Here is a 27,349-nt window from a genome sequence, read left to right as displayed (position 1 = left end):
TTGTTGGTTTTGTTTTGCTGACTGAATTCCATTCTTAGCTAAATTAAACGCATTTTGTTGTGGCCAAATATTATTTTACAAGAGCAGAACTTCTGCTAGGCAACTGCAATGACAGCAAATTCTGAAAAACTTGTTGCCAAATAAAAACACTGACTAATTTGTACTCTCACTTACTCACTTACTCACTCACTCATCCTCTCTCTTTCTCTTTCTCTCATTGCAGGTAAGCTGATGTTGGAAGTTGCCGCTGCCATTGGCATAAAACTTTGTTAACAACACGAGCGTAAATACCCAAAAGGCTTAGCAGCTACATTATTTATGCCTAAGCCTTATCAAAACCCGTGCATACTCCACTCACAGATACATATATATACAGGGCCTGATTCCTCGACTCTCCCTTTTAACTTGGCAAATCTTCTATAATCGTTTTATAAATTTATGCGAGCCTTGCCACAACAAAAAGTGCTGGGCACATGTTTTGTGGCTTCTAAAGCTGAGCAAACCTTATGGGTCTTAAAGTTTTCTTAACGTAGGTGTGAGGGTATGTGTACGTCTGTGTGGCAGCCACTTTGTAGTGTTTCATTATCACAAAATGTGAAGGGTCAACAGGCTGGCACAGTGCACAGTTATTTACGATTAAAAGTGAAAGCTCTTAACCTCAACAAATGTGCGTGGACATATTTTTCTAGGTTATTTCATACCCACACTGAATAAGATGCTTCAAAGGCAAGGGCACTTGCATCAAATAACACTTAAATAAACATTAAACCCAAAGGCGGGGCTGGTTTTCCTTTGGCCTTTCAGAATACAAACTGTTTTTGTTAAGGCCTGCAGTACTTTGCGTACATATGCTGTTTGATGGCTTGTTTCAAAGATATATGTAATAAAAGACAGTAATCTTAAAGAAAGTCAAAAAGCTCTTAGATAAAGGTTCAATATAAGAGCTTGAGAAAGCGCATTGAAGCTTACAGCATGATTGTGTATGTGAATATTTCTTACTTCAGCTAGTTAAATGATAAAAGACTGGAACTGACGATAAAATTATGTTACAAGCAATCAGGCTGAAAAGCTTTACTGTTAAAAATCTCTACGGTTTTAATACAATAAAAAGCTTCAACAGCGAAGGCTAACCCGTTGCTCATTCACAAAGTGGTCCTTGCCTTAAAATACAATCTCGCTTGCGTTCCCGTTTTTTAACCCAGCAAACCGAACTCAGCGTAAAAGCTCCTTAAAGCTTCATTCCGTTTACCATATGTAATCAAGCAGACTTAAAACTAACAACTCGTCAATTGAACCACATGGTGCCCACATTATCCTGATATTATTCCCACTGGCTCTTAACTCTTCTCATTTCAACCATTTCAATTGTTAAGGAGCTTTATGTTCGCACTTGCAGCCAGTGTCATTGACACCAAACAAAACGTGCGATGGCAAAAATTTCGAATGATGTTCAGCAAATTTTTGTTTTTGGTCCTTTGCCAATTTGTGTAGCACACATACAGACTCACATGTGCTTTAATTGCTGATCTGTCTATGTGGCGGGAGTTTTTGGTTGGCATAAATACACATTACACGTCGCATGGATTGCATACGGCCATACCTATTAGGCTGAGGGGTTGCGAGGCATGAGCTGATGTAGGCGTGGTAGTGAGCACATAATGAACTCAAACCGGGGAACTCAAACGAGCGCTTAACTTAATTAAAAATGACATTCTAAGCGCGTGGCAGCAGGGCATAGCCAGAAGCCTCCCGCCCCCCCTTCCACAAAACATTCAGCAGCTTCGAAATGCATGTGTGTGCGTATGTATGGATGCGTATGGGTGTTTGTTGTTAGTGTGTGGATAAATGCTTCACATATTTTACCGGCAAAATATTTGCAGTGCGTTGCAAATTGTAAAATTTGCTTGTTGTTTATGCGGCGCCAGTTGGTTCTAACGTTTCGGCAAAAGTTTCGTCTATTACCCATATTTTAGACGAGTTCATTGCGTTCATTTGGCGCATTGCGTATACGACGAGTTAGTCCGTTAGTGCGTTAGTTAAACGCATCAATATCCAGCAAATAATATTAATATGAAAACAACAACAACGAGCACAAAAAAAAAATAGCATCAGCAAAAACGGGCCAAACACCAAATTAATTACTTGTTTTATTACACGGCATTCGCAAAAAGGGCAAAGAGCACAATTTATGCATATCAATTTAATTAAATAACTTATTATACATTTTAATTGGATATTTGTTTTTGCAAATATTTTACACTTTAATCATATTGTATACCCTGTTCACGTAAACGAAATAGGGTTGCATGAAATCATATAAATAAATTGTTCATTATATTCAAGTGCCTAGTTTTCTGCTCTTGAGGAGCTTAAAACCTAAATATAGCGAACATCGTATTATTTTATTTTTAAAAGAAAATGTATAAAACAAATTTTGTTAAGAAAAAAATACATAGTTTATTTGGCTTATGCTAATATTTTTGAACATTTAAATGCACGCTAAAATTAAAATTCGGTGCATTTTCGTTTGCTTAGAAACAATTTCCTTTAATAGTTAAAACTGTATTCAAGTTGTGCAAAGCCAAAAATGAAAAGGACCAAAAGGAGATGAAATTAAATGAACTGAATTTAAATTAAAGTCATTAAAGCTAGATGTTGATCTAAGTATGAGGTACTTGAATTTTAACATAGTTATATATATCTATATATTCATTAAATATATATTCATTTAATATACTTAAAAATCGCTCAACAATCAGTTAAAAAATTCAGAAATTCATTAAATGCCCGGGGCATATTCAAGTCGGGGCACTTCGAACATAAGTGCTTGGATAATTATGGTTGCCTTTTTCCTGTTTGATTATTTTGTTGTATTTTTTTTTTACACTCTTATTTAAATAACTTTTTTTCTTCATAACCAAATAGTATAAAGGGTTTTTGAAGAAAAAATTCAACAAAAAAAAAAAAAATAAATATTACGTGTCATATGCGGCGGCGGCTAATTAAATGTTGAACCTGCGAACCCGGTTTATGGCATTAATTTGTGTAAATTGAATTGTTTTGCCGGTTGGCTTTTAAATTAGCATAAATCAGACAACACCTTGCTTTATTTTTTAGATAAATAGCAATTAGGGACAAACAGATAATATTTTTCTAATCTCAATGGGGAAACATATTTTATATGAATTTGGAATTAAGTTGATTTGGCTATGCATTTAAGGCTTAGTTAAGGCTTTAAGCTGGAAATGAAATAAAACATATTTCAATCATTGAAAAGCTTTTTGTGCGCGTCTCCCCCTTACCCTGGCAATCAGTCCCCCTGCCCTGCGCGCTCATCTCTAAACACGTTTTAATTGCTAACAACAAGCGCTCTAAAGAGAATTACTTATTCAAGTCATTTGCCGGGCTCCTGGCCATTCATGAAACTATTATCGAAATATATGTACAAATGAAACATTCAACATTTAAATGAAGCAAACTCTATGGAGCTGCTGTTCATCTTGTTGGAGGCCAAGAGCCTCCTCAGAGCAACTCATGCGTTTGGCTGTTCTAGAAGTCTTCAACGGGCGGATATGAGAATGAACGTTTAGTTAAGACTTGCACGAGCCAATTTATTCCTTGCTATACACAGCAGCAACAAGGCTAAGAGAGTGAGAGAGAGAGGGGAAAAGAAATAGAAAAGCGGTTCATTTGTTTGTATGCCCTGTAAAAATAGATCTTGTTATAACTCAAAGTTGTAATACATTTCTTAGAGGGACTTACTTACACTCACCTGTAAGTAGTCAAAATTAGAAATAGCTGTATTAAGGCAGTACAGGGTATCCTTTATTTAATAAGTTTGGGCTAGAATTAAATTATTTTGCATTTCCAACAGGGTATCTGCTAGTTGTGCAAGCTGTCGCTAAACCTTTAACGTTAACTCTTATTATAATAGCCCAAGTGAATCATTTATCATATTACATGCTTTATGCATTGTGCATGTGTGAGTGCAGACACACATTCACGCACACACACACACACCCAGACACGCACACGCACACGCACACAAACATTCGGAAAGCTACTGTGGCTACCTGAAGCTTAGTAGTCGGGTGTAAATTGTTAGTTAAGTATTTATGCAGCTCTGTCTGTATTTTGGCCAATTGGAAATTAGTTTTTAGCCAATTTTCAAATGCAATTCTCATGCGACGCCTGCTGTGGGTCAATTTATACAGAATTTATGAAAATGCGCGTTGATTGAATTCGGCCCAAAACATTTTGGTCAAATTCAATTTCGGCTCATTAATTTTTGCTTTGTTCGCTAACTGAATAAACTGGCCCTTCATATGTATGCATATATATATATATAGACGCTAGTTTTATGGACTAGAGTCTTTTATCACTCTTATGGCCCTTGCTTCACTTCCGGCTGTCTGCTTGTTGCCTGCGACCCGCACCACTTTTTTTTGGCCATTTTATTTTACCCACTTTGCACATTGCACAAGCAATTAAAATTGATTTATGCCGTCGAGACAGAACCAGAACAGTTAAATGCACTTCGCCGACCCGTCGGGTCATATATCTCCCAATAAGAGTATCAGTAAGAGCTCTACAACAGACACCCAACTTTCCCTTTTCTGTACCCTTTTTTTTAATATATTTTTTCTGTTTTATGTTCTTGCAGAGCCTTTGTAACAGTTTGTCACAGAGGATGTAACATAATTAAGGCTTCTTCGGTTGGCCGGATCGATGAAATATATCATAAATTATTGAAACCGAAAAAAGTTCTTCCTTAGATCCAATTATGACTCATATTAATTTAATAAAGGGTATTTGGTTCGCGGTCTTTTGTTGATTTCTTTTCTAACAACCCTAATTCTTCTTGACTATTCAAATCCCACCGCCTTCTGCCCTCTTTAAGCCATACGTGAGAGATGTGCATTTATCAAGAAGTCGGCTCGGGCCTGTCTTCTGTTGCAAAGCTTGTGTCAGCGCGGCTCTCTAGCTGCTAATTAGATGAAAATAATTTATTTTTATTGCTTGGCCGTTACGCAAATGTTGCACAGACCACAAATAATGTGCGTGTGTGTGCGGTGTGTCTGTGTGTGTGTCTTCTTTGGGAGCTTACTTTTAAATTGCAATTAAATGAACTTAAAGTTTCGCAAAAGCTCATTTAAGCGATTTAAACTTGGGCTGTTGCTTGTTTCGAGTCCTACGCACCTGTCAGCACCCCGCTCCCTCTTCTGCCTCCCTCGCCGTAGTCCGCTCCAAATGAACCTAATAAATAGCCGGTGACAAAGTTGAAAAATGTAAAAAGTGACAACAGCTAGAGAGAAAGAACGAAAGCAACAGCATCGCGCGGAAAATCATTAAAAAGTATTAAGTAGATGAAAAATGTAATTTATGGCCCAAATTAAACGAAACTAATAGGAAAAGCCAAGCGGCAAAGCCAAAGTCCAGCAGTTGGTCCGGCGACGCGTCGTGTCCTTTTGACAAGCACCTTCCGGTGCCTTGTTTTATGAAGATGGACACTTGTAATTCATTCTGCGTTCTGCGACAGGCGCTGAATCAACGGAAATGAGATGGCAACGAGGCAACTTTTTATTTCTATTTTTTTTTCAATTGTTGTTGCTATTGCTGCTGCTGCCGCTGCTGCCAATGATAATTTTTCTTCATTCTCGAATTCGTTGCTTTTTATCTAAAGCTTACAAGTCGTGCGTTAAATTTGTTCATAAATTGCACTTAATAGGAGTTGTTTCCTTGCCCTTTGTTTTTCTCCTAGCTAGTCCAGGTGATGTTAATTAACAGTATAACTTATACACTGTACGTAAAGCGACTTCTATTGCAGCGACATCTATTGTAGGGAATTGTAGCACTTAACAGCCTGGTGTGCTGTTAGTTAACTAATGTTTTACAGTGGAATGTTGATTGCCGTTTGCAGGGCGACATCTACTGAATGGCTGTTGCATTTGGTTGCACCGATGCGGATAGAAGCCAGTTAGTTAACAGTAGCAAAGACACACAACAGCTAGAATATCCTATTGATTGACAGCGGGAAAAGGATATTAAGTTTTATAAGATTGGTTGATGCACTCACTTAATTTTACCATAAGCTTTATGGTATATCTTTATAGTATAAAGCCGAACAAATATCAGCTTAAAAACGACTTTCAGTGACAAATGTTATTACATATTGGTGCAACTTTAAATACTGCAGATTAAAAACTGACGCTTTTAAAGCTTTTTTCCGGATAAAGACCGTATATTTAGTTATAGCAACAGCTAGTTTTTAAAATGCGAAAGTCAGGCAGCTACTGGGTGTTTCCTTAGCTAAAGCTCAGTCTTTATTTGCCACTATTTAAATATAATAATTTAATATTTTCGCTGATTATTTTAAATATTGTCAATTAGTTTGTATTAGATAAAATCAGTTACCGTTTGATGAAATAGAACTAGTAAACGAACTTAATATACTAGTCATGTTTGGTTGCTGTCTTAGCTAGAGAGTGTCTTTGTTTTTAGGCTACAATTTGTGGGTTATCGCAAAGTATATCAAATTATGCTGAATCTGTTGATCAATATTAACATTGAACTATTGTTGAATGTTATATCTGACTCTTGAGTACTTAAATATATGTTAATCGGCGGTAAATTTTCGGACTGAAAAGCATTCTGGCTGCTGTCTTAGCTAAATCAGTTATTTTTATAGCAACTTGTATTGTTTTATAGCTGTTGCCTGCAGGGTTGCGGAGCTGACTTTTAGTTTTGGCCAAGCTTTGTATGCTGCGCAGGATGCGCAGTGAGCGGCCATTTTGCAGCCTCCCATCAACAACAAACAACAACAAGAACAGCCACAACAGAAAAACCGACCCAATTTCAAATGCCCGCCCAATCTCCACTGGACTAAAAGCATTTTTGGCACCCCATATTTGTCTCTGCGCCTCTGCATGCGTGTGCATGTGTGTGTGTGTGTGTGTGTCTCTGAGGGTGTGCTGTTGTGTGTTTTTATCACAACACATTTAGCGCTCTCTTGCAGCCTGACTCGACTCCTGGCTCTTGGCTAGCAGGCGGCTTAAAGATAGCGTCTGCCGTCAGTTCGAAACCTTCTGCTGAAGTGAGCGGTTGTTTTAAAACGCAGCGCTAGGGCGCATCTTCCACTTACAGTGACAATTACTGACGTCTCTCAGTGTATGTGTGTGTGTCGTTATTGTTGTGATAAAAAGCCCCGCCGACCCACAGACATTAAATTCGCGTAAAGGCGCAAAAAAACAAACGTAAAGTGCTGCTAGCTTTTAGGCGCGCGCACTTGGCAAACGTTCCAAAACGCTGTGTTTGCGGCACACGTAAGTTTTTATATTTTATATTTTGTATATTTCGCAATTGTGAGCAGAATTGGTCACCTGGCAACACTGTAGGTCAGTGTTACACTGTGCAACGTGTACGTGTGTGTGTGTGTGTGTGTGTTTGTGTAAATGTGTGCTTCATATTTGTGGCATACTTTTGAGCGTTGTCATTTTTGCCCTTTTGCATTGTCTCCTGTCTCTTTGTGCCGTCTTGTCTCTTTAGTCCGTTTAACCTGCCAACTGTCAATTCAGATTTGATTGTGGCCGCCTTCCAACTGCACCCTCAAGTGTCTGTGTGTGTGTGTGTTAGTGTTTGAGTATGTAAATAATTTCCGTTTTTGGCTTTGTGTCAAGTTCTGACAGTTAAACACTCATGACCGCACACACCTCAACATACCGTTTACACCTATTTACATGTGCGCGTATTTGTGTTTAGTAAAACGCAACGCCTACCCCACACCCTTTTCACATTTTCGGTGCCAATAATTTAGTCTAATTGCATTGTTTATATTTTGATCTAAATATTTGTTGATCATTAGCAGCCATTGCATAAATTAAATTATGGTATTGTCGTTGTCGTTGTCATTGTTGTTGTTGTTGTTGTTGCATATTTATCTGCCCCTCGAGGTATGAAATAATTTTGCTGTTCAATTAGTTTTATGCACAAATTCGAGCGGAAAATGGCCATCAGGTCTCATTTTTTCTTCTTCTTCTCTTGTTTTTATAGCTACTATAAACATAAAAGTTTTCCCCAGTGTGACACACATGCCACCCACACACGCACACGCACAGTCACAGATTGTGCACAAAGCCTACCCAAAGGCACACACACGCACATGTGTGTGCGTAGCATAATAAGTTTTGATTTGCTTTTATTTGCTGAAGCCCAGAGGCCAAAACAGTTACCCTCAACACAAACACACACACAAACACACACCTGAATGGGCAAGACGCACGCATGGCCAGGCGGTCAAGGAGTGAGTGGGCGTGGCAGACAGACATACGCCCTAATGAAAATGTATAACGAGTTGGCAAAGTGTCGACGTATTTATATTTTATTTATGTATATTTTTTTGGCATATGCCAGCTGCTTGACTGCGTTTTAGCCTAACAGGACAGCCACAGACAAGTAGCTGCTGCTGCTGATGCCGGGCTCTGTTCTCCCTCCCCCACCCTGCTGCTGCTGACCTGCCACATTATGTGTGCGCCTTGAGGCTAATGCCATGGGGTTTGGCTTTTTGGTTTGCACTGCTCAGGACAGTGTACACAGTACACTGGCAGATTGCATTTGCAATCGATTCAATTCCATTGCCTACTTTGCGGCGCCTCTCAGTTACGCTCCTGTTGACGGCCCGTCGGCGTTGCTGCCTCTTTGTCTGCTTGTCTGTCTGTCTGTCTGACTGGGACAGCTTGAATGGCGCTCCTAGCTTTCAATTCAATTGCACAACTGACAGCTGACACGCCCCACTAACTACCCCCCACGTACCCCTCTCTGCATTCCACTATTGTTGCTCATTTTGAACAGTTTAACGATTGCAACTGACACTCGAAAATGCGCAACAGCAGCTGCAGAGTCTAAAAATTCTATTTATTTATTTATTTTGTTTAAATTCCTGCAATTTTATAATGCATTTTTTTCTTTCATTTATTTCATTTGTTGTGTTTGCAATTTGTCGTGCAACTTTCATGACATTTTTGTATCTAATCTGCATTTATTTGCGGCTGACAAAATCTATGTTGAATAGATTAAAACCCTGAAGGCTTAAATTGAAATGCCTGCAAATCGGATATGCCGAACTGTCAATTAATTAATTCAAAACGTAAATGTTGTGGAACTAATTAATTGACCACTTTTCAGCTATTAAAATCGCGGTTTTTCTAGAAATTTATATTGTAATATATCAAAATAATATTTAAGCTGTTGTTTAAACTGATAAATATTTGTTTTGTCAACTATCTGGCGGCGCCAAATAAAACTAATATGCCGTTAAGTTAGCTATAGTCCATATAATTAATATACGTATACGCAGATAGAGGTCGATCGGCTCAAAAGCGTCGAAGAAATATATTTTATATACTAAGAAAGTTTACTGCATGATACGATATTGCATTGCGGTGCGCTATAAAGTTGAATTTACTTATTTCATTAAACAACAGCTTTAGGTTATCTGGCAACGCCAACTTGGCTTATGTGCGTATTAAGTTGGCTGCGACTGACCTATTATTTAATTTAAGCTCAAAACGCAATAAAAGTTCCATATTAATCCCATATTAAATTAAAAATTACACATTTTCGCCTTTCTCTTTTTTTTAACATAAAAAGGTAAAGGTAATTGTAATATGCTTGGAAAAAACCATCGCAAATAACCCACAAAAAAGTCAAAACTTGCCACGCTTTTTAATATTCGTCAATTGGGGAAAAGAAAATGAAATTATTTGTTTTCTTTGCGCAGCTTTAGAGCAAGCAAAATTAATATTATTCCGGGTACATAAAAAATGTCTTTATTTATATATTTATGCATACATATTCACGCCCAGCCCCGCCCATGCACATATGTAGCAACTGTAAAACTGTCAATATTTGTATTGATTTATCGCCTGGTTGGGGCTTCATTTTTAGTCCCCACTTAAACGAAAAAAAAAAACGGTCACAAACTGTTGTTTTCCTCTATTTTTGTTTTGTTCTTTTTCGTATTTATATTTGTCAAAAAGTGCCAAACAATATTTTGCGTCGCTTTATTTTGTTGCTGCTGCTGTTGCCCGGCACAATTGCATTTCAATTTCAGACCCCTCCCCGCCCCCACTCATCTATGTTTTACTTTGACAAATTGTTGCCAGTTAAAATTCATATAGAAAAATTCATATGAAAAATATGCGAAATATGCTGGGGCAACACATCCGGAGGAATTCCTTTGGGACCAGTCCCACCCAAAACTAACTCGGCACACACTGCATAAACGTTACAAATTTGACAAACATTTTTCTGCTCCCCAATGGCGAAAATTACAAAAAAAACTGTTGGAAAAGTTGTTACCAATTTACTTCAACTATTTTTTTTCTTTTTTGTGCACATGCTTCAAATGGTTTCCAACTATTTTATAGCAAAGTGAAGCGAAGAAGTTAAACGAGAAGTCAATTTCATTTGCACATAAAATGTAGAATTAGAAAACGGATAGCTAAGGGAATCGTAATGAATTTCAGGACTTTTAAATGGGAATCCCATACATTTCTTGCGTAAAGCGTGAGTGTGCATTTCACTTTTGTCTTTGGACGTGTGTCCTTGGCATCGATATTCCTTTGATTCGCTTTCCCTCTTTGAATGTTTTCCATTTTCACATTGCTTTTCAGCTTGATATCGTTTACACCTCGTTTTCACGTCGATTTCCATTAGCTTCTCACTTAATTTTACAATTTTCTGCTTTCATTATTTGTCACTTAGCTTCTCCAGTTTTTTTCCGTTTGAATCTTACCTTTCGTCTCAACTCGCATTTCGTCTCGCTTTCTTCACTTTGATTCTCAAATTGGTCAGTTCGCCTTTCTGGTTGGTTCTTGAATTTTCCTTATTCCATTGCATTTAATTTGCCTTTGCTCAGTTCGCTTCGATCTTCTCCCTTAGCTTGTCTCTCTTTTTGAGGCCTGTTTTTTCTTTTTCCTCACTTAACTTCTCGGTTAGTTTTGCTTCTTAGTTTGGTTCTGGCAGCTTTCTGTGTTTCTTTAAGATAACTTTTCGCTTTCCTGCTTCCTTAAAGTATTTACTGACTTACCTCCAGCTATTGAGTTGCGTCGCGTTGATCAGTCCCACAAAGTATGTTCGTAATGAAGGACCAAACTTTTAAGTCTGTTACGAAAACCCAACATAATAATAAATAAATGAGTAAATGCAGTTCGTTGTGAGGCCAAAGACACGGTAAATGCATTTTGCAAGCCATTCAACTTTTGCCTACACACACTAACACACACGGAGAAACTTCACAAGAGCCGCCAAGCAACAAGGTTCCGTAATAATGCAAAAGTCGCCTGTCCCGACCTGTCCCGGTCTGTCCTGGGCCTGTCCTGAGCCTGTCCTGGGCCTGTCCCCTGCTCTTCCGGAGCCAAATGCAAAACTTGGCAACTCAACTCGAGTCAAGCCGAACCCACCCAGCCACAAAGCTGCAGCTGAAGATGAAGTGTTTATCTGAGGTTTTTATTATTTCTTCCCTTTTTTTTTGTTGCTTTATTCATTTTGCAGCGAGTGCGCGGTTATTCACACCTATGAGCCAAAACGTGAATGAATGACAATGTCAGGTGGGGCAGTGTGTGACTCCACCTCACCCCACCCCACCACACGCAGCGGTTAGAGCCGGCGGTTATTCTTCTAGTGGTTGCGTCTGCTAAAACTATGACTTTTGCTAATCTGCAATGCAGCGCGTTGAATGTTTAAACTTGCCCAAAAGGGGATTATAAAAATTGGTTTATGCTATGATAAATTCATGCCTTCACTTTTTTGGCTTGCACAGTCACAAACTTTGCTCAAGTCGTGACCCTAATGAGAGCTGCACAGGTCCCGGCCCGAACAGGGAAGCATTAATTATGCAGCCAGCAGCTGTTAATGGTGCCCTAAAATACCCTGTAGCCCTAAAAGCGGGTGACCATCCTGTAGCATAATAAGTGATAAAGGGTATATAGACTTGCAATTGGAAATAGCAGTTGGGATGTTGCAATATGAAATATATAGAGTTAAAAGATAATAAGTAACTGTCTGATTAATCTGAAAAGCTTAAGATTCTAGATGGAAGGAAATTCCAGAAGTGATATATATTTATACAGTATATATTTTTTTCATATTATATTTTATATTTTAATCAATCTATTTCATCAGGCTACTACATACAGGATATCTGCTCGTCGAACATTCTCAAAAGCACATTAAATAAAGCTATTTTTTTCATTGCGCGCCATCTGCGTTGCTTGCAATGAGCATTTTTTATAGATTTTTTCAGTTGCATCATTAAAAATGCATTTGTTAAACAATTGTTGTTGTTTTTGTTGTTGTTGTTGTTGTTGCTCTTATTGTTGCTGCATTTGCATTGTTCTTAATTAATTGTTTTTTGCGGTGACAGGTAAATTGTTTGCGGCCAGCCCAAAGCGTGAGTCGAGGAAAAAATCTATAAAAAGTGGTCAATGCTGCTTTTCCGCAGGCCTTTCACAAACATATTCAATATAGGTCCAGCAAATGACAATATAAATCTCGTTTTCCTACTTTAATTAATGAAATGCAAATATTTCCATGTAGTATATATATATATATATATATGTGTAGAAAAAGAAGACAAAGAAAAACTTGGAATTTGCTGCAAACTAAAAACAAGTTTTCGTCATGTTTGATGCGAATTTTTCCGTTTCGTTCTTGTTTTTTTTTTTCTGACTTTATTTCTTTATTTACAGAAATCTGTGAAACCGTCGGCGACAGCACCCGCATCCGTATCCTCCACATCAGCGAACCGAGATGAAATTTATATCGATGACGATGAAGGCTCCGGCGGACGTGGCGGGGTAAGTTTCAATTTCCAAATTCAAATCTCGATGCCGAATTCAAATGAATTAAATTGGGCAACTCGTTGGAGTCTAATCTTGATCTGGGTCAAAAAAGTGTTGCTCAAAGAGCTGATTTGGCAAGTTTTACATTTCGATGAGCAGCCATTGATAAAAGTTACATACACATACATACGTATACATACATACAGAGGAGCCGTACTTCATTTCCGTCTATTATTATTAAATGTATTTTCATTTTGTTTTCCTGTTTTTTATTGCATTTGCATATTTCATGAAGTTGTGCGCATATTAAAATCCCATTTGTACACAGGCTATGAAAAACTTATTGTTATGCAAGTAAGCGGTCAGTTTTAACATTTGAGGCACACCCACTCACACACACACACACGTACACCCCTTTTTTATATATGTACACAGCTGCCTGTTTTTTGACTACTTTTTTATGGCATAATTCTCGGGCGTGGCGCCAAAAAACGCGTTTTATGCTTTTCATTTAACAGCAGGCAAAATTATGTGCGTGAAACCAAAGCAAAATATGCAAATTTTAATATACCAAAGAGCTGATATTCTCTGTCTAAAATATTTGAATAAATATAAACAAAAATGTTAAATATTAGCATAGCAACAATTTAAAACAATTGCTGTACATTGAGGTTTGAATTTTGGATTTTAGCCAGCAAAATGTGATCCATGTTGATGCCCAGTAAATTTGTAGATGGTAAAAGGGATTTACTTTTGAAATCTAGTTAGTTTTTGATCTACGAAGTGCTGGAAAGTTTTTCACAATGTTATGATTATTATGCGCTTGAGTTAATTGTGTATTCAACATCTTCGTTTAATTCATCAAATATGCAAATGCAATGAACATTTAACACATAATACAAAATGTATTATATAATGTATAAGTATATATATTTACGATTTGCACCTAGTCTTTATCACTAAGAAACTCAATGCTTATATTTAAAAGCCAATTTCAGCTGTAGTTAAGCTATACAGCTGTCAAGTATGCATAAGGCATGTATTTAGGTATGCAGGGAATCAATATAATAACAATAATATATTATTAGTCTAACTAGTAGCATGTTAAAAGTTTCCAATAGTTTTAGCAGAATAAAATATTTAAAACTTCGACTCTAGCTAGATTCCTTTTTGGCCAACAAAGCAATTGAATCCATTCAAAGAGCGCACAGGAAGTTCTTTTGCTGCCTTTTTTACACACACACACACACACACACACACACATATATCAGAAACTTGAGAACAAAATCGTGATGGCCTGTGTCTAAGTTTAAACAAAACGAGAGGTGTAAAATGTGCACGTTTTTGGCCTGAAGTGGCAGCTTTCATAATAAAATGTTGGCGTTGAAAACACATTTGTTTATGCGCATAAAATGTTAATGCAGCAAATACATGATTTGTTCTTGTTGTTGTTAGACACAGGCGCACGGCCTGCCACTTGTGTTGTGCCTCTGTGTGTGTATGTGTGTGTGTGTGTGTGTGTTTCTGACATGTGAGCGACATTTTGTTTGAAAGTTTTTTGACAGCCGCTGCTCGACATACATACATGGTTAATACACATACACACTCACACGCACGCACACACACACACACACAGAAGCTGCGTCAATTGTTGACGCAGACTTTTTTGATTTGTTTTTAGTGCGCACGCACACACACACTTTTTCACGCTCACACACTTTTTCACGCTCACACACTCCTACGCACACACACACACACACGCAAAAACAAAAAATAATTAAAATACGTTGCGCTGTCATTCGCCCGGCGCAGCCCTCATTTCGTTTTGCACAGCAACAAACAAAACAAAAAATAAAAAAAATAGCTGTGTATAAAGTTTAATTAAATTCTTTTTCGGTTTCCGATTTCCTTTCTATTGCCCCGCTCGAATTTAATTAAACATTCTGCCAATGTCGCCATCGCGCTTTTTGCCATTTTTATTTTTGCGCTTCAACTCTCTAAACTCTCAACTCAAAGAAAGGGCTGCTAACACAAATAAAAGTTGTATGAAAAATAGAATTAAATAAAAGCCGTGCAAATGAAATTAAAGCAAGGCGCGTAATTCAATCTCTCAGCGATGCGGGGCACGTTGTCGCCCGACCGCTGCTCCTGTTACTAAATCAACACGAAATGTCCTGTCCCAATGTCCGTCGCATGGATTTGCATAAGCGCACGGCCCGGAAAAAGGAGTTGAATATGTGGCATATTTGGCTATTTGTTTCAGCGCTCAGATTGGGCCAAAAACAAAATAAAACGAGCCAAAACTGTTGCCAAAAACTTGTCTGTGCTTGTTGTTGTTGTTGAGCCTTGGCCAAAGCAAAAGCTCTACCCAAAGCGTGTGTCAGTCCAGCTAACTGTCTGTCACACACACACACTCCATCTCTCTCTCTCTATCTCTCGCTGTCGCTAGCTCGAAGTGTTTCTTTTGCTCTGCCCTCCTGCTGTTCTGTATTTTCGCACTGTGGCATTTTCTAATTTCCCCTTGCCGCCTCAGCTCTGACGCTTTCTTTCTGCGCCATTTCCGTTGCGGCGCTGCATGTCCTGGCTGAGTTGGCATGTCCTGCCTCGTATGAGTTGGCATTTTTATGCAACTGACAAACGCCAACGTCGCCTCTCATGTGTATATGAGCTGACAGTCCCGCTCACCCGCTGCCCGTCTTCCAGTTGCCAACTTGAAGTCAGCCAAATGCAATTTATTACACGCTCCGTTGCCCCATTTGCGGCAAGTTGCAAGCAGATGCCTGCTTTAAAGTAATGAAAAGCCACCTTGCTAGGCAACAATTCCTAGGTTATTTCTATTTTTTATACTCGAGTCCAAAATTATGCTTGAAAATATTGAAATACTGTCTCAAATGTCAAGCAACGTTGCCTGTCAGCTGCTTGATTTTCCGCTGGGTTTCATTTTGGCATAAATCAGACGAGCTAAAAGTCGCTTCAGCGCCATGAGCATAATCTCGAAAGCAACTGTGCCAAGCTTGCCTGACTAGGGCATGCACCTAACCAAGGTCTGATTTGACGTAGTATATACATATAAGTTGAAGAACACACACACAAAACATAACAAAGATCATTCGAGATCTTGAGAAGCGCATAGAAGGAAGGTACTTAGAGAGATGTAAGTGGAATGGATAGCTCTCCCTCTATTTTTTTTTTTTCTTATCTCCGAGTGAGAAATCCTGAGAAGCGCATAGAAAGGCGCATATTTAAAGAGAAGGCAATGGAAAAAAGCTACCTCCTTCGCCCTTTATCTTTTTCCCTCTAAACGTCGAGTAACTGAGAAAGAAGGAGAAAAAGATGAACGAACGAATTTAGAATATTTTAAAAACATATATCAAGATATCAAGTGCTTGAGTATGTTCCATAGTCAAACTTCTTACATAATGCAAAAGTTCCAGCGCTTTCACGCTTAGCTCAGGCCCGTGTCCTTATTTCAGGCCGTGGCATTTGTCCTTTAACTGTATAATTAATGATATACAATGAAATGCTTTCGCCAAGTCCTTTGGCTCGTGCTGTCTGGTGCCGCTGCGTCTGTTTATAAATTATGATACATTTTCGGCAGCCTAATGTGTCATTTCACATAGTTGTTTTAGATTAATCAGTGGAAGCCAAGTTAATCAACGCATATGCCGCATGATTTATGATTGCCTGCGGGGCTGCCTCTTGCCGCCGCTGCTGTGTCACATTTAACACATGTTTCACAGCCATCGAGAGAGTTTGGCGGCCATTTTCGAGGCGTGTCAACAGGATAATGAGATTTTGTTGCAGCTCAGCAAATATGCAAATATCAGCATAGCTCAAAGCCAACCTGACACACAATGCGGCAGGCATTGGTCCAGCTGCAGCAAATGCTGTCCCTGCTGCTGCTGCTGCTGAATGTTGTAATTTGTGTTCTTCTTGTTGTTGTTGCTGCTGTTGCCGTAATAAGCCGCATTGCATTGCATTTACAGTCACAGCGGCAGCAACATTTCTGGCACGTTGCAACTGCCTCTGCCTCTGCTTCTGCTGCTGCGGCTGCCTCGCTGCATGTGGCATATGCAGCTCCTTGTTGATTAATAACGGGCACATGGCGCACGTGTTCCAGCAAAAGCCAGCTACAGTCTGCACACCATACTATTATACTCAAATACGTGCACACACACGCACATGCACACATAGTGGCTGCTCAGTTGGTATTTGTGTCACAAATGCCACACATTCGGTAAATGCGCATTGACAATAAATTAACATCGATTGACATGGCCCGCACAGGAGACGCATTAGCTGCGAATAGAGCCCAAAGCAGAGCTTATGCACGGAGAGAAAAATATGGTTAGAATAGAGTAGAAAGAAAACAACATAAAGAGCTCTAAGGGGAATTTGTATTTAGACAAAATGAAATTGTAAAAAAAAAATGTTTGAATTCCAATAGCTAACTATATATGAAACTCAATAAAACCTAGTCTGAAATAATTTGAAGGTGGTAACACAAAAAAAAAAAGAAACTCTTATTAATTTATTTTTCATATAAAAGCTTTATTACTAAATCTGTAAACTATTCATTTTGAAAATGTCATATCCTTTTTTAACTTCTTGAATCACGTAAAACATTTATACAAATATAAATAGCCCTTCAAGCTTTCAAGATATCACTATTTATGCCAAAAAAATCTTAAATGAAAGCAAACATTTTGATTATTTCTCCTTCATCTTTCTTTTTTTGGTTTGGGTTAAAAGTCTTGTCAGGTTTTCATAATTTGTGCACCCTTTTTTCGCTGAGTGTCTCTGCAACTGAATCAAGCTGACCAAAAGTATGCAACACACTCTAACGATCGCACACACACACACACGCACACGCGCAGCTTGTGTGTGGCAATCCAATGTGTTTATGTAAACAGCGGGCATCTGTTTTCTATGGACGGTGTGAATGGGCGCCTCTCTGTGCTGTATCCTGTAAATGCTATGAATCCTTAGTCCTGTGGTGTTGTTATTGCTCTCGCTGTTGTTGTTGTTGTTGTTATGCTACTGCTGTTGCGGCAGCTCCTGCTTTTAAGTACGTGCATATAATTTTCAGAGTTGTCGCTGACTCTTCTACTCGTGCTGTCAATATCACTTGCTTACATGGGAATTTATTGTTGACAGCGCACATAATACATAATGCATGGCACACACACACACATACGCACACACGCACACAATCGCACGCACACATACCCACCAGTGCGAAAGTATGTGTGCTAGGGCTTAGAAGCTCTACATTCGATAGACATTGAAATTTATTGTGATTGTAATGTTAACCAAGGCAGGCTCAACAAAATGGAAATGAGTTTACAGGCACGCCCTCTTCGCCCCCTTCAAGCATTTGTTAGTGTGCCTGTTTGTGTGGGTACGTGTGAGTGTTGACTTTTTTTATACCCTATAAACTTAAAAATGGGTAAGAGGCATAATTTGTATTTACTCAGAGTTAAAGAATTAATTGCACAAATAGATATCAATTTTCTTGAAGAACATTTAAAGTCGCGAAAACCTAAACCTCTTATTATCATTATTATTATAATTATTATTCTTCTGATTTCCAAAGTTAATGCAAAAAATAACTTTTGTACTGTAAGAGTATTTTCTATTTTTGTAATAGGCTATACGAAACTATCTGCCAGCTTCTTTTACCAGCATTTCTTTTATCATTTATACAGGGTATTTACTAGTCGCACTCACCGGATTTGTGCATTTTTGTATATTTTGCAATGCCACACAGCGAGTTATTTGTGGATCTAGACTTGGCATAAAGCCGCTTTTCTGCCTGCATTCATTACTCAATGTCCTCTCTCGGCCTCTCCCCCCTAGCTTGGCTGCATTATATCACTAGCTTAATTCCAACACACACACACACACACACACACACACGCAATCCCACATACACACACACATGCGCAGGGACTAATCCAAATTAGGCTGCACACAGACTGAAATAATATTAACAAACCAAATTTTTTTTGTGTGTTTGCTTGGGACTGTGTCCTTGCAGCTGGTTGTTCTGTTGTGTCCTGTTTCGTTTGCTCGTCTGTTTGTCTGTTGGTCCTGCCGTATCCTGTGGCATATTGCGCATACGCCCTGTTATGCCACAGTCGCAAAGCAGAGAGTGAGATGTTTGCGACAAGCATGCAGATTGAATTAAAGATACAGCAACAACAAGGCTAACAACAACTGCTACAACAAAAACAACAACAACAACCACACTCGCCATATCATTTTTGAAGTCAAGCGAAAAGTCACTGTCAAAGTTGTTGGTTTCGCCATTTTGTTTGCGACTTGCTGCTGAGTTGTTGTTCTTGTTGTTTTGCTGAGCTGTTGTTTCTGTTTTTTATGCGCATTGTTTCGGGTTGCCCTTTTCGGTCCTTTAGTGGGGTTCCTTTGCTGCTGCATAATTTATGGCAATAAATTCGCTTAACTTTACGACAATTTGCAGCTGCAAAGTGTGCCATAAACTTTGAAAGACACCAACTCAGACCCGGGCGTAGACAGGCAGGCCGTAAGCAGGTTTAATTTGATTTTGGTAACAAACACACGCCCGCACCCAAGAAACGCCTTTAATAATTGATTTGGCTTCACTTTGATGTGTGTGGCTGCGCCTAATGCTGCCGATTAGCGTGAAATTTGATTTGCAGTTACGGCTCTGGACGGCATAATTAAAAACAAACAGGGCACTGTTTAGGCCCCTTGTTGAATAAGCGCATTGGTGCGGCTGCAGCCACTTCAATTAGTGCAACATTTTGTGGCACTGGCTCAGCAGCCTCTTGAAGCCCAAAACTCGAATTGCGTCTGCAGCTGAAAAGCCGACAGCGTTTTGAATTGCTAATGCCACAACGAACGTCAGGCAGACAGTCTGTCCGTCAGGTAACTCTCAAAGATAGCTGGAGAGGATATAAGTATACACCAGCTGGCAGATCGACGCCATTGACGAACTGACAGCAACTTTGACTTTGCCTTCGACTTCAGCTTGGCTTAATGCGAGTGCAGTTCAGTTGTTTCGCCAGTTGGCTGCGTGCTCAAGAAACTTGTCTGCGGTCGTGGCTGTTGCTGCTGCCACGGCTGCTGTGGCAACTGCTGCTGTGGCAACAATTTAAAAGTTGAAATACCGACAATATATTTATATTTTCAGCCGCACTCTTCTGCTATTTGCGGTAGCAAAGATTTCCTTAGAGTTCTATCGAGTAAAGATTGCATTTGAATAGCAGCTCTTAATTATCCTTGAAATATGCCTTTTGGGCAGACATTTTAATTATTTGCCCAAATTTATCTCTGCTTCATTTCGGATTACATTTCGGATAGGAAATTTACAATAGGAAATATTGTCTTGTTAACGAAAATATATATTATTGGAAAATGTACGAAATTGAAACGGAATCAAAATGCGGAAAATAGAAAAATGAAACGAAACAGAAACAAATAAATAAACAATACTCTGTACTCATTTGAATTGAATTGTAATTTAGTCTAGTCACATTATAAACTGGGTCTATAAAAACTCACATTAATCGACTTCACAAATTTTTAAACGAAAGATCTTTTATAGACAGGAGAACATGGACATATTCTAGATTTGGCTTCCGATATTCCTAAATTCGATTCCCCTCAAATCTAGTGAAAAGTAATTGGCTTCTAAATGATTATTGTTCTTTATTTCTTTCTGCTTTCTAGCAAAATATTTCTTATTTAATTATTCATTATCCATGTCGAAATAAAATTGGGTTTTTTAAGCAATTAGTTTAATGCCACCAAAAAGAAAATGTTGTCAACCAATTGTCTAAACTTTTACTCAGTATTTACTCAAGTTAAAGCTTAAGGGAATACAACCCTTTAATTAAACATAACTTGGGGAATACACCTATTCAACTATATCCCTTACTCCGCAAAACCAGAGCCAAGCGTATCCTTTCCTTCAGTGCATACCCTATAAACATCACATGAAAGCGTCTATACACACTTAATTTTAAACTACAAAAAGTTGAAATTAAATGTTTATCGAAACCTTATAGCCAAGCTCAGGCATTTAAACTTCTTAGTTAGCGTTAGAGGGTATCATATGGTCCTGCATCTTGTGCTGCTCTCTCTCTCTCTCTCTGCATTCTCTGGTGGTCGTTCATGCATATACTTTGGACAGGCGCTCGTTAGTCTCTGCTTCGGCTGTTGTTGCCTCTCGTTGGGTTTCTGCTGCTGCTGCTTCTTGTACTTTTAGTTCTGTCTCGCCTCAGAGGACTCACTTCCTTTCCCTGGGCGACTATTTCTCAGGCTGTGGAAAATTCTTATTTCTTTCCCTTTTTAACTGTCATTTGTCGTTCTGTCAGCGTTGCCACGTTGCAATTTGACTTGCAACCGCACACTTAACAGTGTGTGTGTGTCTGGGTGTTGCATGCTTTTAGGCGCAACGTGACGCAGTTTGTTGAACCTGCAGGCATTTGCTTAGCTCTGCTGCCGCTGCTGCTGCTGATGGTGCAACCTTCTTAAAGGTTCCGCTTGGGCCGGGTCAAGCAACTCGTCTTAATGCCATGAATAATTCAGCTCAGTTCCCCCAGCTGCTTCAACATGCCACAAAATGTTGCTGTGGCTTTGCAAGTTAATTACATTTGTTGCATACGTGCAGCGAGCGTTGATTGCATGGGGCAAGCACCTGATGCTGAGCCAAAGCCGCTGCCTCTTGTTGTTGCACTCTGTGCTCTGTGGCATTCTATGCGAATGCAACCGCAGAGCACAGAGCAATCGGGAACCAAAACAGAATACTAGAGCATTTTGGCTGCTGCAGTATACCACACACACACGCACACACACGCACACATCTATATAAATTTATATTTATAGCTATCAATATATATATATATATATATGTAGATGGCAGCCACAACAATGCGGTTCACATTCATCAGTCAAACAATTCGCTGTCAAAATATTTGCTTGAATAATAAATGAATGCAAATTGATGTTGTGTTTGTGGTGTGTGTGCGCGCGTGTGTGTGAATTTGTAGAACATTCTCACACATATTTGATGCATCACAATACAAATTTCTATTTTAATTATGCATATTTCAATAGCCCTATTGTGCGGCTATTCGTTAAAGTGGGCGTGGTTGTGCTCATTTGAGCGATTGTGGCCTTAATATAATACGCAGCGCCAGTAATGAGCCTCCTTGTTACCTGGCACCCCACATGGCCACATTGTAAAAACGCACGGCAGCGAAACCAGATTGAAAGGCAAAGCGACATAATACCGCTGGCATATCTCTTGCCTGCGGAATTTATGTTTACTACGTTATTAATTGTCTGAATGGTTGGTTAATTGATTCCAAGAAATAATCAATAAAAGTTGTACAAAAATACAATACTTTATTCGGAACAAGAGACCGACAACAACGGTATGTTTTATGTTAAAAAAATAATAAAATTCTTGGTTTCTAGATGACCTACATATCCTTGGTTATGCCATACCAACGATATAGTCCTAGTAAACCTAGATAACCGAATTCTAGAAGAAAAAATGTAAAAGAATATGGTCAATGGTTATGTATGTTTTTTTTTTTCAGACGCCCTCAGATGCAGCCCCTCCCCCTAATGATTCCCAGTTGACACACATATCCTTGGTTATCTCATACCATAGATACAGTCCTGGTGAACCTAAATGTACAATGTGCGTATACATAAGTGTTATGCATTTTTTTCAGCCGCCTCCAGCAACAGCCACGTCTCCTCGATGGTTTCCAGTTGACCACCATATTTATGGCTATACCATGCTATAGATATAGTCCTGATGAACCGAAACGTCCAACACCCAAGAAATTCGTATTGAAAACGACCGAAAACATGCATGCTTTCTCTTTTAGCAATCCTTTTAGCGGCAGCTGCTGCTTAACAGTCTGTACAGCATGCCATTAACATGGCCTGTCGATTAGCAGACGTCTGTACTGCACACCCTTAACATTCCTGCTGCTTAACAGCCATCTGTTAGCGCCCCTTTAACATGGCCTGCTAATAACAGCAGACTGTTAAAACTTAACAGTTTTGCCCATGCGGGTATGCAATGAAATTTTTATTCGCAAAAATTTTTGTCTACCTACTGTGGATTTCTGTTCGCCTGGTACTTCAGCCAAATTTTCGTTCAAATTTCGAGCGCCAACCGCCGCCACCGGCGCCCCGTGCGGGTATGCAACGAAAATTTTCGGCTGCTGATTTTTTCAGCTGCCTTCTAGCCATTTCTGTTCGCCTGGTATTTTTGATGAAATTTTATAAAAATTAGGTGACCCGGCGGTCGGCAGCGTCGCCCCTTTTGGGTATGCAATACAATTTTCGAAAATGACAAAAAACAGGAGTTTGCGTATTTGTTTTAAACAATTTATTAATTTATACTAAAATTTACAATTTTTTTGTTTAAAAAATGAAATGTTATTAATTATAGCTCTTAAAATTATACAAATACAACTAAAATCATAAAATGTTTCTCATTTCATTTGAAATATCGCTAAAAATAGGGAAAATTTAGTCAGATACTGCAGGAAATTGCCTAATTTGATCCGTGAAAGCCCATAGAATTGATCCTTGCTCCTTGCTCCTTACGTTCTGTCAATCTGAAAAGATAAAAACATATTTTAATTAAAAAAGTCAATATATATAAAAAGGCATTTTTGGTTATTTAAAATGGCCATAACTCGGCCATATCCTTGCAGATTTTTAAAGGACTCGGTGCGTTAGGATCGTTGAGACCCCCTGCATCGATCTGCATTTAAAAATTATGGGGTCATCTAAGAATCATTAACTTGGTAAATTTTCAGTCGCCGGCTGCAAGGGAAATAGGGTGAAAACACAAAATCCTTGATATCTCCGAAAGTACAAGGACGATTTCGATGCCCTTTGGCCAGTTGATAGTCCTTGACCATAGAATGTTTTTGACACAGGACTCGTCAGGATCTGCAAGGATACGGCTGAGTTATAGCCTATTTTCTCTTAACAATTTCGTCCTTAAAACTTCCGTGTTTGAAGGACTATCGTCCTTGTTGTTGTATATTATTGAATGGGACGACAAGGACAACATGTTGGCCAAAGGACATCCCGATAGTCCTTCAAATGGCGAAGTTAGTCCGGATTTTTTCGATTTTGGCCAAATTTGTGACCAAACCCCTAGGAAAAATTGAGGTGAAATTTTTGGTGGAATCCTGGAAATCCTTGAATGCCAATCGATAGTCCTGCTCTCTACGAGTTCAAAAATGTATATCATTCCGATATCCTTCAGGATATGGCAGAGTAATGGCTATAAACAGATTGTCCTTTTTAGACATGTAGCCATATCTTGGAAACTACAAGGACGATTGCGATGTCCTTTGCACAGGTGAGAGTCCTGTTACATACAAATCGTTTGGCACAAAAGTCCTTAGGATATGTCAGGATGCGGCCATGCTATGGCCACTGTTTTGTAAAGATAAATATCCTCGTAACTCGGTTCCATGAAGGATTTTCGTCCTTTCTATTCCGCATTATAGATTGTGAGACCAAGGACTATCGAGCAAAGGACATCAATTGTCCTGGAAAGGAAAGATTTAAGGATAATTGCACTTTTTAGAAAAATATCCTTACCTCGGTTAACCTCGAATATAATCAAAGGACGTGGTGCGTTAAGAAATCCTTGTATGCCAGTCGATAGTCCTTCTTCCTACGAATTCAAAAATGTATACAATTTTAATATCCTTATGCTATGGCCGAGCTATGGCTATGAATTGTCCTTTATAGACAACGTGGCATATCGTGAAAACTACAATTACGATTGCGATGTCCTTTGCACAGGTGAGAGTCCTGTTTCATACAAATCGTTTGGGACACGATTCTTTAGGATCTGTCAGGATGCGGGCATGCTATGGCCACTGTTTTGTAAAGATAAATATCCTCGTAACTCGGTTCCATGAAGGATTTTCGTCCTTTCTATTTCGCATTCTAGATTGTGAGACCAAGGACTATCGAGCAAAGGATATCAATTGTCCTGGAAAGGAAAGATTTAAGGATAATTGCACTTTTTAGAGAAATATCCTTACCGCGGTTAACCTCGAATATAATCAAAGGACGTGGTGCGTTAAGAAATCCTTGAATGCCAGTCGATAGGACTTCTTCCTACGAATTCAAAAATGTATACATTTTTAATATCCTTATGCTATGGCCAAGCTATGGCTATGAATTGTCTTTTATAGACAACGTGGCATATCGTGAAAACTACAATTACGATTGCGATGTCCTTTGCACAGGTGAGAGTCCTGTTACATACAAATCGTTTGGCACAAGATTCCTTAGGATCTGTCAGGATGCGGCCATGCTATGGCGACTGTTCTGTACAGACAAATATCCTCGTAACTCGGCTCCATAAAGGATTTTCGTCCTTTCTATTCCGCATTCTAGATTGTGAGACCATGGACTATCGAGCAAAAGACATCAATTGTCCTGGAAAGGAAAGATTTAAGGATAATTGCACTATTTAGAAAAATATCCTTACCGCTGTTACCCTCGCATATAATCAAAGCACGTGGTGCGTTAACAAATCCTTAAATACCAATCGATAGTCCTTTTCCTAAAGAATCGAAAAAAGTGTACATTTTCAATATCCTTGAGAATATGGCCGAATAGGGTTGTGAATTGTGTTTTTCAGAAATTGAGAAACATCTTCGAAACTGCAAGGACGCTTTCGATGTCCTTTGTACATGTGATATTCCCGTTTCATACAAGTTGTATGACACAGGATACGGCCATACTATGGTCCATTTTCTGTACAAACAGATATCCTCGTAGCTTGGCTCCTTGAGCGATTTTTGTCCATTCTATTACACATTCTAGATTGATAGGGCTAGAAAAGAAAATAAAGAACATTAATTATCATTGAAGTGAATACTTGAGTAAAAATTGTACTTAGAAAAATATCCCTAACGTGGCTAGTCGACTATTATCCGAGGACATGGTGCATTAGAAGCATCACTCGCCATTTAAGGATCTAAGGATTAAACCAAAGTCTTCTTATTCTTATTTTGCAATTAGATAACCCTGTTATTTAACTCGCTGCTAATAACAATATATTGAGAGGGGGTGGCAGCAGTAGAAGGACAGCTAATGTAGTCCCCCAGCCCGTGTCCTCACCTTCGCCGGGAGCTGGCACCTTCGCCAGCCTGTCCCTTAGCCCCGGCTTTTTCATCTAAATATGTTTGTATTTTATTAAATTTTCTAGAAAGTAGTTCTGCTAGATAAATACGAAAATGTGTTTAGAAAAAAACAGTCGGAGCTTCAGAGCATTGGAGCGCGATGCTATTTCAATATAATCCCTGTTGCCAAAGCGTCAAATAAGGATGCGTATCCTTGGGTTTACAGCTCATTTCACCTGTGCAGCGACTTCTCCAGCTAGTTTAGCTTCTATCTGCAATTATTTACAGCTCATCTCACAGTCGATCAGCTGCCAGCTGCCAAAGGACGCTCTGCCCTGTCCTTTGTACTCAAGGATACATTTGTAAGCGCTGAGCAGCTGCTTAAGTCGCGCCCATTGCATTGTCAGCGCGCGGACGGTGAAGGGAAGGAGGGAAGAAGGGGAGGAGGGCCGAGAGTGCATTGAAATTTTAATGATGTGTTGTGGCAGTCAAGTTGCCAAGTCTTCTTTGCACACGTGAAAGCTCCTGTGGGTGTGTGGGGGTGTATGTGTGTGTGAGTGTGCTGGTCTGTGCCTTGAGCTGCTTTCGGTTCAGTTGCTGCAACGGCAGCGCACATTAAGTCGCGTCTCTGGTGTCGCAATTAAAATGCAGCAGCAGCGACTTTAACATGCGGCAAATGGGGAGAGCATCTCCAGAGACCACGCCCATAAGCTAGCAAGTTTATTGCTTGGCTTAGCTCATCAGGGGAGTCAACTGCAGCGGCAGCGGGAGCAGCAGCAGAGTGTGCAGCGGCTTATAAAAATATTGTCTTATTAGCTGCAAAGTGTTCTAAGCTGCATAGTCTGCAGTTTATAAGCGGGATTTACCACCCGACACTCCCCACTCCGCCTCTTTGCGTAGCATGCAAATTGCCTGGAGGGGCGCTACACATTTAAGCTGGCTCTTGCAACATTTATAGATTAAGCTATTAGCCGCCAACTTTGGCGCCTTTGATGATTTTTGATAAGCGGCACAAAAAAGGCAACAGCAGCTGCTGCCAGCCCTAAGACTGTATTTTATGCTGTTGCGGTCAAGGGTTCAGTTTGTTGGCTGACCCTTAAAGAGGATTAATTATGCCAGCAGCAGCAGCTGTTGTCTCAATTAGCGCTGAGCCAAGAAGTTGAGAAGCTTTTCAACAACAAAATATGCGCCATATAAATTGCATTTTATGCGCCGCCTGCAATTAAACGCGCGGCATACTTTTAGGCGCCCACTTTAAAAATGTAAGCAGCTGCGTATTGCGTGTGTGTGTGAGTGTGTGTGTGTGTGTGCGTGGGGTGGGGTGGGTTGGTATTTATT

General features: G+C 39.3%; 1 protein-coding gene across 3 annotated transcripts in view; it reads left to right on the top strand.

Moving 5' to 3' along the window:
- Positions 1-27,349, top strand: part of Sdc (Syndecan) — a 132,064-nt gene that overhangs the window by 90,541 nt on the left and 14,174 nt on the right. For all 3 annotated transcript variants that reach the window (XM_070210105.1, XM_070210106.1, XM_070210104.1), the window contains exon 3: positions 12,747-12,854. In XM_070210105.1, the coding sequence (XP_070066206.1) occupies positions 12,747-12,854 (108 nt within the window). The remainder of the gene's footprint in view (positions 1-12,746; positions 12,855-27,349) is intronic.

This window comes from Drosophila virilis, chromosome 5, assembly GCF_030788295.1.
Source record: "Drosophila virilis strain 15010-1051.87 chromosome 5, Dvir_AGI_RSII-ME, whole genome shotgun sequence".
NCBI classification, from domain to species: Eukaryota; Metazoa; Arthropoda; class Insecta; order Diptera; family Drosophilidae; genus Drosophila; species Drosophila virilis.
The sequence above is the reverse complement of the archived record's forward strand: the minus strand, read 5'-3'. Positions and strand labels throughout refer to the sequence as shown.